The sequence below is a fragment of the Pelodiscus sinensis genome, chromosome 1, assembly GCF_052426305.1.
Source record: "Pelodiscus sinensis isolate ZL-2025 chromosome 1, ASM5242630v1, whole genome shotgun sequence".
Classification (NCBI taxonomy): Eukaryota; Metazoa; Chordata; order Testudines; family Trionychidae; genus Pelodiscus; species Pelodiscus sinensis.
Window position 1 is genome coordinate 92,072,700 of NC_143052.1, and position 16,462 is coordinate 92,089,161.

A 16,462-nucleotide genomic window follows, 5' to 3' on the forward strand; every position below is an offset into this window, starting at 1 on the left:
TGAACATGTTCTTATATATGCGCACATCATGCACCTTCTCTTACCAGCACACACTGGGTACGTCTACACTACAACGTTAATTCGAACTAACTTAGTTCGAATTAGTTAATTTGAACTAAGCTAATTCGAACTAACGGATCCAGACTAAAAAACTAGTTCGAATTAGCGTTTTGCTAATTCGAACTAGCATGTCCACATTAAGTGGACCCTGAACCAGGCTTAAGGATGGCCGGAAGCAGTGCCGGCAGGGCATCAGAGGAGGACTTAGAGCGTGGAGATGCTGTCTCAGGCTAGCCGAGGGCTGTGCTTAAAGGGTCCCGACCCCCACCCCGGACAGACAGTTCTCAGGGGTGCCCTGCTTGCAAAGCAGTCCTGGCTTGGATTGCTCAAAGTACCCACACTGGGCACATCACAGCACTCAGCCATCAGCCCGGCTGCACTTGCCGCAGGCTGCCATCTGGGGAGAGGGGGCAATTGGGGGGCTGCAGGAGAGCTTCCACCCCCAGAAGCCCGCAGAGCCAGCCCAGTCCTCTCCATCGGGGGCGCGTACCCCATTCCTCCCTCACCTCCTTCCACTTACCATTCCCTAGCCCCTTTTCTTGATGTACAAAATAAAGGACAATTGTGTTCAAAAATGGAATCTGTCTTTATTGAACAAAACTGGGGGAGACTGGGAAAAGGAGGTGGGAGAGGGGAAGAGAGAGGGTGGGAGAGGGGAGGGCGACTAAAATGATCAGGGGTTGGGAACAGGTCCCATATGAAGAGAGGCTAAAGAGACTGGGACTTTTCAGCTTAGAAAAGAGGAGACGGAGGGGGGACAGGATAGAGGTCTCTAAAAGCAGGAGTTGGGTGGAGAGGGTGCATACAGAAAAGTTCTTCATTAGTTCCCATAAAGAAGGACTAGAGGACACCAAAGGAAAGGAATGGGTAGCAGGCTTCAAACTAGTAACAGAAAGTTGTTCTTCACAAAGCAAAGAGTCAACCTGTGGAACTCCTTGCTGCAGGAGGCTGTGAAGGCTAGAACTAGAACAGAGTTTAAAGGGAAGTGAGATCAAGTCATGGAGGTTGGGTCCATGGAGTGCTATTAGCCAGGGGGTAGGAGTGGTGTCCCTGCCCAAGGTTTGTGGAAGGCTGGAGAGGGATGGCACGAGACAAATGGCTTGGTCACTGTCTTCGGTCCATCCCTTCCAGGGTCCCTAGGGTTGGCCACTGTCGGCAGACAGGCTACTGGGCTAGATGGACCTTTGGTCTGACCCAGGACGGCCATTGTAAGCTCAGGGCTCAGGGGTCTCAGTGGACCACTTTGATTTTCATGCAAACCTGCTCCTGGGTGGCCAGGCTGGCAGCTCTCCTGCCCTAGACGGCCACTTTCCTGTGCCTAGTGTGGAGGTTGTGGACGAGGTCCACGATGTCCGCACTAGCCCAGGCGGGTGCCCGCCTCTTGCGGTCCTGGGCAAGCTCCCGGGAGCCGCCAGCCTGGTCCCGGGAAGAGGGGGAGGGCTGGGAGGCATCGAGTGGGTGGCTCTATCTGTGCCAGGTGCAGGGTCTGCTGGCAGGCTTGCACCTGGCACAGGCACCGTAGCCAGCCCGTGCCCCTTTAAGGGGTCCGGGGCCGGGAGGGGGGCAGACAAGTTTCCCTGGTGTTGGCCAGAGTGGCCTCGGGCTTCCTGTAGTCAGCGCTGGTCAGTTTCAGCAGCGGCTGACTTGGGGACGCCTGGGGCAGAGCAGCTGGGGTGCTGCTGGGTTGCTCCAGTAGCCCCGCTCCTCGGCGCTACTGGACCAACCCAGCAGCACCCCAGCTGCTCTGCCCCAGGCGTCCTGATTCAGCCACTGCTGAAACTGACCAGCAGCGGCTGAATCAGGACGCCTGGGGCAGAGCAGCTGGGGTGCTGCAGGGTTGGTCCAGTAGTGCCCAGAGCGGGTGCTGCAGGACCAATCCGCAGCGCCCCAGCTGCTCTGCTCCAGGGTCCAAAACAAAAGCCTGGTCTGCTGGGGGGGGGGCACACTATCCGCGCCCCCCCCCCCAGCAGACCAGGGACACGGGGAGCAGAGCAGCAGCGGCAGCGGGGTGCCGCGCCTCTGAGGCTTTGCTCTGGCAAAGTCTCAGAGGCGTGGGACCCACTCCTCCCCTCCCCCCCCCCCCCCCGCGGCTGCGGCTTCAGTCCCGGTGCCTGTGGTCTGCTGGGGACCGTCCCCAGCAGACCACAGGCTCCGGGACTCAAGCGGCAGCAGCGGGCGGGTTCCCACGCTTCTGAGGCTTTGCCAGAGCAAAGCCTCAGAAGTGCAGTGAACCGCCGCTGCTGCCGCTTGAGACACTTGCATAACAACTGCCCTTACAGTGGATTTCCCCACTCCAAATAGATTCCTGAATGAACAATAGCAATCTGGAGCTGCAAGTCTCCACAGTCCAATCACCACTTGCTTCTCAACTGTCCATGTGGCTCTCATTTTGGTGTTCTGGTGCTGGAGTCTGGTGCTGGGTGACTTTGCCACACAGATCAAGGAATGTAGCATTGCACATCTGAAAGTTCTGCAGCCACTGCTCTTCATCCCAAACCTGCACGACAATGCCATCCAATTAGTCAGTGTTTTTTCTCAGGCTCAGGACTGATGCTCCATGGTCTGCAGCTGCTCTGTGCATTCTGTCAACAATCCTGAATTGTTTCGTTCTATGCTCCACACAAGATCGTCTTGCTCCCCACAGCTCCTCTCACGACTCGGTAAACGTTGCAGGATCAGGAACCATGTGCTTGCAATTCTCATGACAGTCACTCATTTTGGCCCCAGGAGACACTGCAAAACCTTCCCAATATAGCCTGCACTGCATGGTGGCAAGTTGCACTATATTCTGCATGGATACATGCACTCCGGATGATGCCGTGCACTGCTGACACATAACATGTAAAAGCAACGCAACTGTGGCAACTGTCTGCCATCACAGATTAGTTGACATTTTGTACAATAGACCAATGTTTCTGCTTACAATTTTTTTTAAAGGGGTACTTTACAAAAAAAAAAAAAGTTGAGAAACCCTGCAATAGACAAGGCTTAAGTGAGATGTCCCTCAAACTTGTGCATCTAACTAAACTAAGGGAAAAAGCTAATTTCCACAGAGGAAGGTCACAGGTTTTATCCAAAACCTAATGGCAATAATTACAGGGCATTTATTTCTATCTTAATATATTCCCTTCCTCAAAAGCCTCTCCATATCTTAAATGTAATACTGTCACTGTATTCACCTCAGCTCTAAAGGTGATAGTACAATTAGAGGGATTCAGAAATGGGTTATAAAAAAGAGACAATGAAAATACTGCACTGTTTATTTTAGGAGGAGATAGCAAGGATAGTGAACAGTATAGAAAAGGAAGATAAGAAATTTATATTCTGAAACAGAACGCTGAATGGTAGCAATTTAAAAACTTACACAGGAAAATACTCTCATTCAATGCAAAGTTAGCCATAGAATATCATTTACAATGAGCGCATAGCAAGATTAAAAAACAGACATTGACAGGGAGTCTGATTTTCATGTAAAACAAAAAACACCCCACAAATGCATTACAAAAATAAACTAGTTCTGAGGAGATATAAACCCTCATCCTTCTGTCATATGCCAACATTTAACTGTTGGAAGTTACAGGATAAAATCTGCCCTCAAAGAGGTTCTCTCCTAAATGCCTACTAACGTCTTTCTTGCACCTTCCTCTAAAATAGCTAGCACCGGCCACTGTCTCAGACAAAATACTGAACCGGAGGGCTTTAAGTCTTACGTTCCTAGTACGTAAGAACTGCCATACTGGGTCAGACCAAAGGTCCATCTAGTCCAGTATCCTGTCTGCTGACAGTGGCCAATGCCAGATGCCCCAGAGAGAGTGAACAGAACAATTAATCATCATGTGATCCCTCTCCTGTCATCCATTTCCAGCCTCTGACAAACAGAAGCTTGGGACACCATTCCTACCCATCCTGGCTAATCCCCATTGATGGACCTAACCTCCATGAATTTATCTGGTTCTTTTTTGAACCCTGTTAAAGTCCTGTTATTCACAATATTCTCTGGAAAGGAATTCCACAGGTTGACTGTGTGCAGGAAAAACTTCCTTTTGTTTTAAACTTGCTACCTATTAATTTCATTTGGTGACCCCTTATGTTATGGGAACAAATAAATAACTTTTCCTTATTTACTTTTTCCACACCAGTCATGATTTTATAAACCTCTATCATATCCTCCCTTAGTCTCCTCTCAAGATGAAAAGTCCCAGTCTTTTTAATATCTCTTCATGTGGGACCCATTCCAAATCCCTAATAATTTTTGTTGCCCTTTTCTGAAGCTTTTCCAATGCCAATACATCTGTACGCATTGTATGTAGGATGTGGGCGTACCATGGTTTCATATAGAGGCAATAAGATATTCTTTGTCTTCTTTCTAAATTATTTCTAACATTCTTTTTGCTTTTTTGACTATCACTGCATATTGAGTGGATGTTTTCAGAGAACTATACACAATGACTCCAAGATCTCTCTTCAGTTGTAGTTAAATTAGTCCCCATCAAATTGTATGTATAGTTGGGATTATTTTTTCCAGTGTAAATTACTTTACATTCATCAACATTAATTTCATTTGCCATTTTGTTGCCCAATCACTTAGTTTGGTGAGATCTTTTTGAAGCTCTTCACAGTCTGCTTTGGTCTTAACTATCTTGAGCAATTTTTTATCATCTGCATATTTTGCCACCTCACTATTTACCCCTTTCTCCAGATCATTTATAAACAGTTGAATATGATTGGGCTCAATATGGACCCTTGGGGGACACCACTCATTACCTATCTCCATTCTGAAAACTTACCATTTATTCCTGCCCTTTCTTTCCTGTCTTTTAACCAGTTATCAATCCATGAGAGGACTTTCCCTCTTATCCCACAACACTAACTTTACTTAAGAGCCTTTGGTGAGAGACCTTGTCAAAGGCTTTCTGGAAATCTAAGTACACTATATCCACTAGATCCCTCTTGTCCAAATGCTTGTTGACACCCTCAGAGAACTCTAGTGGATTAGTAAGGCATGATTTCCCTTTACAGCAACCATGCTGACTTTCGCCCAACAAATTATGTTGATCTACATGTCTGATAATTTTATTCTTTACTATAGTTTCAACTAATTTGTCCGGTATTGGCATTAGACTTACCTGTCTAATTGTCAGGATCACCTCTAGAGCCCTTTGTAAATATTGGTGTCACATTAGCTATCTTCCAGTCATTAAGTACAAGTATCAGAAGGGTAGCCGTGTTAGTCTGAATTTGCAAAAGCGGCGAGGAGTCCTGTGGCACCTTATAGACTAACTGAAGTGTAGGAGCATAAGCTTTCGTGGGCAAAGACCCACTTCGTCAGATGCATTAAGTACAGAAGCTCATTAAGTACAGAAGCTGATTTAAAGGATAGATTACAAACCACAGTTAATAGTTCCGCAATTTCACATTTGAGTTCTTTCAGAACTCTTGGATGAATAGCATCTAGTCCTGGTGAGTTACTGTTAAGTTTATCAATTTGTTCCAAAATCTCCTCTAATGACACCTCAATCTGGGACAATTCCTCAGATTTGTCCGATTACTAGTTTCTAAGTAGGCACTTCCCGGGTCCAATGACTCAGGCTGCACACGGGCATGCTAGCTTTGAAATGTACAAGAGTCCCCAGCAGGGGCTCTTGTGCATTTCAAAGCAGCAGCACCTTCATGGAGCTTGGGGTTAGAGGGGGACTCAGAGTCCCCTGCTGACCCTGCGCTCCATGCTGTGCTGTTTCTTTGAAATGCCACCCACAGCCTGGGGTCAGCTGGGGACTCCGCGCCGCATTTCCCCAGCTGACTCCGGGCTCCATGTGGTGCTGCCCCTTTGAAATGCCACTGCAGCATTCCAAAGGGGCAGTGCCACACGGAGCCCGAGTACAAGCTCTGTGCAGCACTGCCGATTCAATTACCCCCTTCTCCACCCCGCAGGGAGGGGGAGAATCAACTAGTCGACTCAACTATCCAAAGAACATTTGCTTATCGGATAGCTGACTAGTCCTTAAGATCCTTAGCCTGGATTGAGTCTGCGAGACTTGGAGTTCTCCCCATGCACAGCAAGGCAAGTTGGTGCTGGCGTTCCAGCTACGTGGGAGGAAGGGGAAGGCACTGAGTCTCAGTGGGACAGATCAATACAAGCTGCTGGCTGGATGTGTCTTGGGGGCTCTGCCTGGCAGGGGGGACCAAGCAGCTCTGCCTGTTGCTGTTTCCCCCCCTCACTGGCTGGGGGAACAGCAGTGCAGGAAAGCTAGTGCAGGGGGGACGCTCTGTCTCTGTGCTCACTTGCAAGCTATGCCCCTTGCAAGCTATGCCCGTCACACTGACTAGCTGGGAATTCTGGCCAATGGGAGCGGAGCAGGCAGTGCCTGCAAGTGCAGGGTGGCATGGAGCCACCTGTGCCTCCACCAAATGAGAGCTGTACCAGGCAGGTACCCCACTCCGCAGCCCACTTCCACCCTACCACCCGTAGCTCGCTCCTACACCCAACCTCCTGCTCAGCCCCCATACCACTACCCACCCCATTCCTTCATCCCATCTCTTCTCCAGATCCTGCCCCCTACCTCCAGCCTTCTCCTGCGCTAAACCCACTCCCAAGCAGTCCCTTCTTGCACACAACCTCATTTTTGGTCTCACCCCATAGTCTAGGGGGATCCCCACAAAATCTACTAGCCCTGGGCTCCCAGAAGAGTTAATCTAGCCCCGGAGGGAAGGGAGAGGGCTGAAGCTCGATGGGAGAGAGGTCTTTTTTTCCTGATTTTCAGTTGGAAGCCATGTCTGTGAGGGTTTTCCCTCCTCACTTGGGGGTGGGGGAGGGGAGTGTCAATGAGAGGGTTGTGTGTGGGGTTTTTTTTTTTCTTGCTTTTCACTTGTGTGTGGGTCAGTGGCACCCCCAAAAAGATTCCCCACTCCTGCTCTAAAAGTTTGTGTTTTGTTCTATCCTCAAATGTAGAAATCCATGCCTGAACTCAAGGCTCGTATACTAACACCATACTAGATAACTGTCCATATAGTGTAGTATGACACTTACAATACTGGATGAGATCACTCAGGTACCTATGAAATCCATTTTATTATTGTAGATTTTTGGATTTATTATTTTCTGATTTTGTTTTTTTCCATTTAAAAATCAATTCTTACTTTTAATCAAAATTGTTTGACACGCTAATAATTAAGTAACCTTACTATAAATGTATAATGTTTAGAATTGGATTGCAATGGGAAAAACTTATTTTACAAAAAAACAAAAATAAAAAAACCTATCTATCATTTAAACAACACATCCTGCAGATAAACACTACACAGCACAGGCACAGATACACACTACTCAGCACCCACCTGCAGCCAAGATCCTGTCTGCCCCAGAGCACCTCACTTGCCAGCTAACCAATTCCTCACCCCCCTTCTAGCACCTCCCACCCACTGTTTTGCAGCACGGGAGAGAAGCAGGGATGCAGTACACTCAGGAGAGGAAGCAGTGGAACAGAGGCTTGGGGAAAGGCATGGAATGGGGGTGGTGTCAGAGCTGTCAGGGAGAAAGATGTAAGGCAGAGCAACCTCTTCTCTTCTAAAATCGAGTAGTTCTGTGGCACCTAAGAGTAACAAAAATATATATAGTATCATGAGCTTTCATGGACAAAACACACTTCTTCAGATGTGGATTTTGCCCACAAAAGCTCATGATACAATATATATTTTTGTTAAGTAGTTCTGTGGCACATGAAAGACTATTTTAAAAGTTACAGGTTAACATAGCTACCCTTCTGAGACTCTTCTACTCTAGACATTCTTCCCTTCATAACGTTCCAGAAAACACAAGGATCTACTGGATCTGGGACGGACTCATTCCGAACATTGCACAGAAACACTAGCCATTGTTCTCACAGCTCTGGTGAAGAGTGAGTGAGAGCTGGTAGTTTGAGTGTTGTTTTGTCGCATGCCTGGAGGAATAGCTCAGTGGTTTGAGCATTGGCCTACTAAACCCAAGGTTCTGAGCTCAATCCTTGAGGGGGCCATTTAGGGATCTGGAGCAAATCTGTCAAGGATGGTAGTTATGAAGGCAGAGGACCAGACTCGCTGTCCATTCAAAGTCCCTTCCAACTCTATGAGATAGACTGGAATTTTCATGTTGATGGACATCTTAGCATTTGGAGAATTCGGTAAAAGTGGATAGGCTTCACACGATGGTCCATAGTATTTTTCTTCTCTCTTCTGGAGAAGCCATCTAAGATTCTTTCAGTTTCTTTACTGCACCCACAGGTTTTGGCTTTTCTAGAAAGCAAGTAAGACCCCAGGTTGTCAAATTGAAAGCTGAGAAAGCTCTAGGGCAGTGGATACAATCTAAGACGCTCAGGGCTGTGACCAGTTTGGGAAGGCTTCAGATATGAAAGTTGTCTTAAGTGTCAGTAAGTCTGATGTCTCCTGATGCTAAGTAATGCCATAAAGTTTGTCACAGGCTTTACATATTACTTCTTTTTTCAAAAAAATTCCTGTAGAGATCAATGTGTATTTTACTGCCTGAAACTAGCCATACCATCTTGCATTAACTGCTTCAGAAGGGATCTTTGTGGCATACACATCTTTGGACTTAAGAAAAGCAACCCATCTTCACCTTCTTGCTGATTTTTGAAGGCAGATTTTTGAAGGCAGATTTCATCCAAGTAATGAAGGATTTCACATCCCTGAAGAAGTGACAATACTGCCACAGACACATCACATGAACACTGTTGGTCATGACCAGGGCTCAACAAACTGCTGTTTCTACTTGCCTGTGGCGAGTAGATTTCAGCCGGTCGCTCTGTTTGCCCCGTTCACCAGCGCTGTGCGCATGCGCAGTGCTGATCTGGCGCATGCGTGGTGCGGGGCTGGGGAGTAGATCTTGCTGTGGTCTGTCGAGCCCCGGTCATGACATGTCTGTGCTTCTCTGTATGTTTGATGTAGTACACCGCATTGTCAATTACAACTGCCCAAACATCACTGAGGGTGAACTGCCTCCTATCAATTGATACCTGAACAGACCACGAGAATGTGGAGTGATTGCAGCTCTCCAAGACTATGACATTGATAAAATAGTACTGATTTTCAACACATGAAAAATATATCCAGTTGTCATAATTTTTATTTGTTTTCTACTGCAGGATTTCATTAAACAAACTTAAAATTCAGTCATAGAAAAAAATCCAGCCTCAAAATCACTATACTATCATTTAATATTACAATTATTTATATTTATAAGTACTAATTATACAAGCATAATATTACAGGCACCCCAGAATTAAAATTTCCAAATGTATATTAAACATGAAATGTTTGATAACATTTTTATACAATAGTTCTAAAATCCTTTTTTTTTTTTTTTTTGGTTTAAGACTACCTTAAGGGATTATACAATCTGAGGAAGTGGGTCTGGCCCACGAAAGCTCATCATCTATTAAACCATCTTGTTAGTCTTTAAAGTGCTACACAGTCCTGTTTTTTGTTTCAGCTGCACCAGACTAACACAGCTACATTTCTACCACTATTCTTAAGGGATTATAGTATCCTAAATGTTTTTTCTTGTATTATCTGTACTTCAAATGGTAGAACTGGTTAGTCTTTTCTAAATATAACAAACATTTTCCTAAAGGCCTATGCACAAAGTATAAAAGAAGTGGCTACTTAAGGATCTGTCGTCATAGTAAAAAACAAAAACAAAAATCAAACCTTCCCTATGACTGTATTTAGCATACTGCAGTCTCTGATATTGCCCCATTCCTTCAGCAGCATTTTAAGAGGAAACTTCAAAGCATTGTCACATCACCCTCAACTTAGGGCTGGGTAAACTATGGCCCGGGGGCCAGATCCGGCCCACGAAGCCACCAGATCTGGCCCACAGACCACCCTGCTGGGTCCCTCAGGCACAGCTGTCCTGAGTTTGAAGTGCAGTGGGCAGCTCTCTGTTCTGGAGGGACAGGGAGGCTTCCTCTGACTGCCCTGCTCGCAGCCCCAATCCTCAGCTCCTATTGGCCAGAAACAACCAGCAATAGGAGTTGAGAGATAGGCCTGGGGTATGGGGGCAGCTCAAGCCTCTTCCCCCTCATGGTGCTGAGAGCCACAAGGAGGGAATACCCTGCAGCTCTACGTGATCTAGGACTGCAGCAGGCAGGAAGCCCAGCCTGCCTTGGAGGTTCTGGCCAGGAAAGGCTTAGATAAGCGCCTCCTATCCAGAGCCTGCCTCTGGCACCCCTGCCTCTTTTGTACCCCAACTCCCTCTCTCAGGTCACCAATCCATTTCTCCCCCTGACTTTTCAGATCACCTATGCAGTACATTGCATAGTGAAGATCAAAAGAATGAAGGTATGTAAGGACCAATTTTGGGTTTTGAGTGGGCAATGTATTTTAACTGAAACACATTGACATGTTACCTTAACTTTTCCCTTGAACTTCAGCCACTCTATGAGTTTTTTGCACAACCGGATTTATCTGGACAGTTGTGTGAAGTTGAAGAAAGCCATCCCCAGAAACCAAAATCTGTGTTCTTTCTTTGTACCGTTCTCAGTGAGACAAGGTTTCCTCTGTGGTACCGTCTCGTCCTCAGGCTGGGCTCCCGTTGGCTACAGAGCTAGCCGGTCCCCACCTTCCAGGGAGAGTCAGTCCCGCAGCCCGTAGGCTAATGGCTCTTTCTTAATCCGATCCCTCAAAATTAGGAAATTCTGCCCTCTCTGCTTCTAACCCAGGCCCACAGCATGGGCAGGAGGAGACCCCCCCCCCCCATTAGCAGCGTGGCTGCGTTTCCCCCCTCGCTCGCCCACTCGGGGGCTCCGACCGAGCTGCTGCTTCCAAGCGCAGCAGGACTCCCGCCGCCGGCAGCAGGGTCCAGCGAGCAGCGCCGGCTCCGCCCCGAACCACCGCGTGCCTCAGTTTCCCCCTACCAGAGTGCGCGTGCGGGGGGGGGGAGGGGCGGGACTGGCAGCCGCTCCCGCCCCCTCAGCCCTGGAGCTGGGCCCCAGGGGCTCGGCCACTGCGCGCGGGGCAGGGGTCCCAGAGCCCGGCTCTGGCCCGCCGGTACCTTCTCCGCCTGCGCCAGGTAGAGCCAGAGCCGCCGCCACGTGCTGAACTTCTTCCTCTCGCTGAAGTTGAAGCCCATCTCGGGGCTGGCGTAGCGCGACACCAGCGGCGAGCGGTAGCAGGCGAACGCGTCCCCCCCCGCGCCGGGCGCCGCCATAGCCCGGCCAGCGCGCGGCCGCAGGGCGCACAGGCGGGAATCACGCGCGCCGGCCGCACGCCAGGCTGCCGCGAAAACGCGCGAGTCTCCGCCGTGGAATACGGCAGGTGAGGATGGACTCGCAGTCGTAAAACAGGCCCCGCCTCCTTCGAACGTGACATACGGAAGGAGCTCAGATTGGCGGGGCAGAGCGCAGAGACGGGTGTACGACGCCAGAGAGGCGGCCTGCTGGCTGGAGGCGCGAGAGACCCCCCCCCCTCTGCGCCTGCCCCCGCCCCCTGTAGCCTTCCCTGGAAAGTAGCTTACAGGCAAGGCCCTGCTGCAGCTCGCGTCCCTGCCAGCTCTCATAGCGCCCTGCTGGCCCAGCCAGCTCTTGCCAGAGCTGGAGCCTCCTTGTTGGGCTTTGACCACTCCCAGCAGCCGTTCTTCTCCCCGCCCAGTGACAGTGGCCACGAGGGCTCGTCTACACAGGGGAGGTGTTAATCCAGTTTCCAGCTCCTCTCCCTTCTTTTTTGTCATCCTCCACAGGGGGTTTAAAGGGTACCCCGCCCCCAATTCCTGAGCCAAATCTAGCCCTTCTTCCCCACCTCTATTTTACCCAGTACAGCTGCATCTCATAAATCTTAAAGTACCTAAGGCCTAGAGCTGGGATAGGTATACATTTGATATGATAAAGGTATAGAAAATAATGAGTGGTGTGGAGAAAGTGAATAAGGAAAAGTTATGTACTTGTTTCCCTAATACAAGAAGTAGGGGCCACCATATGCAACTAATGAGCAGCAGGTTTAAAACAAATAAAAGGATGTTGTTCTTCACACTCTACATAGTCAATCTGTGGAACTCCTTGCCTGAGGAGGGTGTGAAGGTTAGGATTATAACAAGGTTTAAAAGAGAACTAGATAAATTAATGGAGGTTAAGTCCATAAATGGCTATTAGCCAGTATAGGTAAGGAATGGTAGCCCTAGCTTCTGTTTGTCAGAGGGTGGTGATGGATGGCAGGAGAGAAATCTCTTGATCAGTACCTGTTCAGTTCACTCCCTCTAGGACATCTGGCATTGGCCACTGTCAACAGACAGGGTACTGGGTTGGATGGACCTTTGGTCTGACCCAGTATGGACATTCTTACTTCTCTCCCTCTAGATGCTTCCTAAATTGATGAAAAGAGTTTTTCTATTAATGTGGTTAATCTTCCTCCTTATGTTCTGATGAGGAGGGAGGGGGTGCATACCAAGATTTTGGTAAGCAGCCAAGCACTGCTCTAGTCTGTGGAGGGAAGATGTGGCTCTGAGACAGAGGTTGGGTACAGAATGGTGATCAGAAACGGGGGCAGGAGGTGGTTGTGAGCTGGGGTAGGGGATTGGAATGCAGGGTCCTGGAAGATTCTGGGCTGGGGAGAAGTGTTAAGAGAGGGTGCAAGGCTTGGGAGGAAGTTGTGACCTGGAGTAGGGGGAGGCACAGGGCTTGGGTGTGGGGCATGAAAAGAGGATATGGAAGGGGATTGGGGTATAAGAGGGGGTGCAGGGTGTGGGAGGGAGTTGTGACATGAAGGAGGGGGGATGCAGGGGGTTTGAGTGGTGACCTCCGGAAGGATTTAGGTGCCAGATGTAGGCTCTGGCTGGGAGGCTCTCTGCTTGCTGCAGGCCCAGGCTGCTCAAAGTGACTGTCTGCTCTTTCCACGTGCCCATGCGCACCGGATGGTGGGGAAAGAGTATGCTCTGCTCTCACTTGCCCCTTGCACAACAAAGCAACTCCAATTGGTTGCTCTCCTTGCCTTCAAGGCAAACAATCACAACAGCTCTTATTTCTAAAACAGCATTACAACCCAAGGCAGAACATAAGAAAGGTTAGACTGGGTCAGACTGAAGGTCTGTCTAACCCCCGATAGTATTCAATGCCAGGGACTCCAGAGGGAATGAACAGAACAGGAAATCATTAAGTGAAACATTCCCTGTTGCTCATTCACAGCTTGAATTTGAATTTGCTCTAAATGGCAACTGAGAAATGAAATCACTTATAGTGGGAGTTAAGTACAGTAATTTTTCTACCAGTCTACAGCTATCACCACATTGGGTTAATGCACATTTTGAATATTTTTTACAGTGGTAAAAGGAAACAAAGTGAGGGCAATTGCATTTTCCACTTCTGTAAATTAAACTTCCTCTCTCCAAATGCCAGCCAGGCAGATTGGCAATTCAGTCCAGAGGGGATCTAGAAACATCTGGCTGCATAGTAAGATGAAACAAATCATGCTTGAACACAGCATCACACCAATGTGAAGCAGCAAGTTCTGGGGCTGACCTGGTGACTTACTGCAGTCGTAGGAAGCATAGACTGAGAACTCAGCTGCCATGTTCCCTCTAAGCTGTGTGGAGGCACAGCTCCACAGGTGAGTAATCAGCCTCACCCAGTCAGTCAGCACCATGCACAAGAGCCCTGAACCTCTGACTGAGTGGGGCTGATTAATCACCTCTGAAGCTGTGCTGCCTTGTAGTTTAGAGGGAACACTGCTCATCTGGGGGTTTTAGGATTTTGGGCAACAGGTCTTTAGTAAGAACAGATGTGGCTATGGCATTAGAACAGTGTTTCTTAAACTGTGTTGCACAGCACACCCGTGTGCTGCAAGGCAGTCTGTGTGCCTTAGGATTCAAAATGGCCACCCTTAAAGGGGCAGGTGACTTTTTTTTCTCAATAATTTTCCCCCAGCCCTCCCGTTTTTATTTTATTTTATTTTGCTCAACAAAAAAATCCTTGGTGTTCCTCATAAAAAACATTGTTTGGTGTTCCTTGGTCTTAAAAAGTTTAAGAAACACTGCATTAGAACAAGAAGAGGCTCTGGAGCAATAGCAAATGTCTATGATATAATGTGGAGATGCAACATCCAGAAGCTGACTATCCAATGAAGTGTTTTTATAAGCCCTCAGTATGTTGCCAGGAAGACAGACATACCAATGTTGTTAAATACTTGTAATTTTGATAGCAACCCTGAAGCTTAATTAACATTTGGGCCCCACTGTAGCAGGCAATGTGTAAATGCAAAATACAAGCTAGTTCCTGTCTAGGGATGTAAGTGACTAGTCAACTACCTGATAAGCATAAGCTTATCAGATAGTCAAGTAGTCACTCGATTAGTTGCTTCCCCCCTTGTTGCCTCTGTCAGTAGACCACAAATAAGTACGGATAATAATAAACAAATGCTAAACAAGGTCATATGTAGATTAATCTATCAGTCAATTTGTATTTAAAAATGTAACTGTCACAAATATAAGAAATCACGGTGACTATACTGAAGGAAAGTATTTGTGAGAGCACTGCCTGCATGCTCCCATACAAGTAACTGGTTTGACAGCTGAAGCTTTGACTTTGTCCGACACGGCGCTAGTATATTCATATTCAGTCACCCACGTGATCCATGCTCCCTGAGCATGAGTAGGAGGATTTATGATGGTATATAACAGACGATTGCATCATTAATTGACTGCGTGCGCAGCGCTGAATAGTGACATCATTGTCCCCACTCTCTGGCTAAGTTGGCATTAGGGACACTTACTGGGGCAAACAAATAAATTGTTTTCAATAAAATTCAATAAAATTCATAAATGCTTAAATTATATTTTTTTAAATCACAAAATGTTATTGTAATAGAATTTTCACGGAACCCTTATTTTCACTTTGCGGAACCCCAGGGTTCCACGGAACACCATTTGGAAAACACTGCTTTAACTCTATTCCTGAGGGAGCGGGGGGGAAATGTTGAGTTTTATTACATAGTTGTTGATGGGTATTTTGAAACAAATTTTCAAAATAATTGAAACTGGCAATGATTTTTGTTGCTTGATAGATAACATGGAGAATTTTAAATACTGTGTCCAGAACTTAATTTTTTTGGCACAGAATTTCCCCATGAGTAATGTATTGTACCTTTGTATTGTGACAGTGAGCAATGTACAAAGACACACTTCTCAAAGCTAATATGCAGCAGCACTTTCAAAAGAGCAAGTAAGAGGAATTGAGCTTCAAAAAGAATTTCTATTCCATCTCATAGGGTTTGTTTTATAAAATACATTGCTAATGTCCAAAACAAACTACAGTGGAACCTCAGATTTATGAATACTGCAGGAATGGAGGTTGTTTGTAACTGAATACAACATTATGGTTCTTCCAAAAGTTTGTGACTAGACATTGACTTAATACAGCTTTGAAACTTTACTTTTAATCATCTTAATTTAAATGAAACAAGCTCAGTAGGCTTGCTTGTCAATATTTCTAAAATTTCCCTTTGTTTTTATTATGTTAAATGTAAATTACTATACTGTTTGTGTGTGTCTGCTGTTGCCTGATTGTGTTCTTCTGGTTCCAAATTACTTGTGTGGATGACCAGTCACTTGTGTGGATAACTTGTGTGGATAACTCTGAAGTTCTACTGCAGGGCTACTCAACTTTGGAAGCCCTAGAGGCCACAATGATACTCACAATATGTGCCGAGGGCCGCAACTTAAGTGTGGTTGCATATACATGCAAATATATATGCAAATTCCATCTCCCAAAGAGGGTTGAAAACCGTGTTCATCCAATAAGCGTCGCTTCTTTGTTGCCATTTGTAATGCTTCTTATTAAAGAGAAAATTGTATACCAGTGTTTTGGGTGTTTAGCTTGAAGCTTCAGGTTGTGTGTTTCTTGGAGTGATTTTACTCAGAAAAAGTTTCCAAGCCAGAGCGCTCCACTCTGTGGCGAGTCGGGAGCTTGGTGGGTCATGCCAGACACGAGACAAAAAAGGACAGGTGCCTAGGAGCCCCGTCCTGGATTCCCAGCAGGGCTGACTTCCCCACGCCAGAGTCCATCACTCCTTGCAGGATGGAGGCAGAGCTGGAGGCAGGGCTGTCCATTCGCAGTGCCGGACCCAAACATGGCCAGAGTGAACCAGTCAGCACCTCTCAGACTCTGCCCACAAGGCTAAGCAGCCAGCACTTCCCACAATACCCAGGCTAGAAATGTGACATCCTGTACTCGTCTGCTCCAGCCAGCCCGTCCGCTTGTGTCTTTCACTGCTCACCACACCTTTTTGGAGCATGTTCCCAGAGGGGGCCATGTTCAAAGGATCCTACCCGCAGACTGCGTGTTTAGCCCTGAGTAAACCCAAACCGCACTGTGGATCGCAAACAAACAGGCTGCGGGCCAGATGTTGAGTAGCCCTGTTCTACTGC

The 16,462-nt window shown here is 47.3% G+C and overlaps 1 protein-coding gene across 2 annotated transcripts in view; it reads right to left on the bottom strand.

Moving 5' to 3' along the window:
* Positions 1–11,368, bottom strand: part of ADSL (adenylosuccinate lyase) — a 38,535-nt gene extending 27,167 nt beyond the window's left edge. Inside the window, exon 1 of one of the 2 annotated variants that reach the window (XM_089775523.1) lies at positions 11,105–11,368. In XM_089775523.1, coding sequence (XP_089631649.1) covers positions 11,105–11,260 — 156 coding nt within the window. In that variant the 5' untranslated portion in view covers positions 11,261–11,368. The remainder of the gene's footprint in view (positions 1–11,104) is intronic. The other variant, XM_075913401.2, reaches the window with a different exon arrangement.
* Between the last annotated feature and the right edge of the window lie 5,094 nt (positions 11,369–16,462).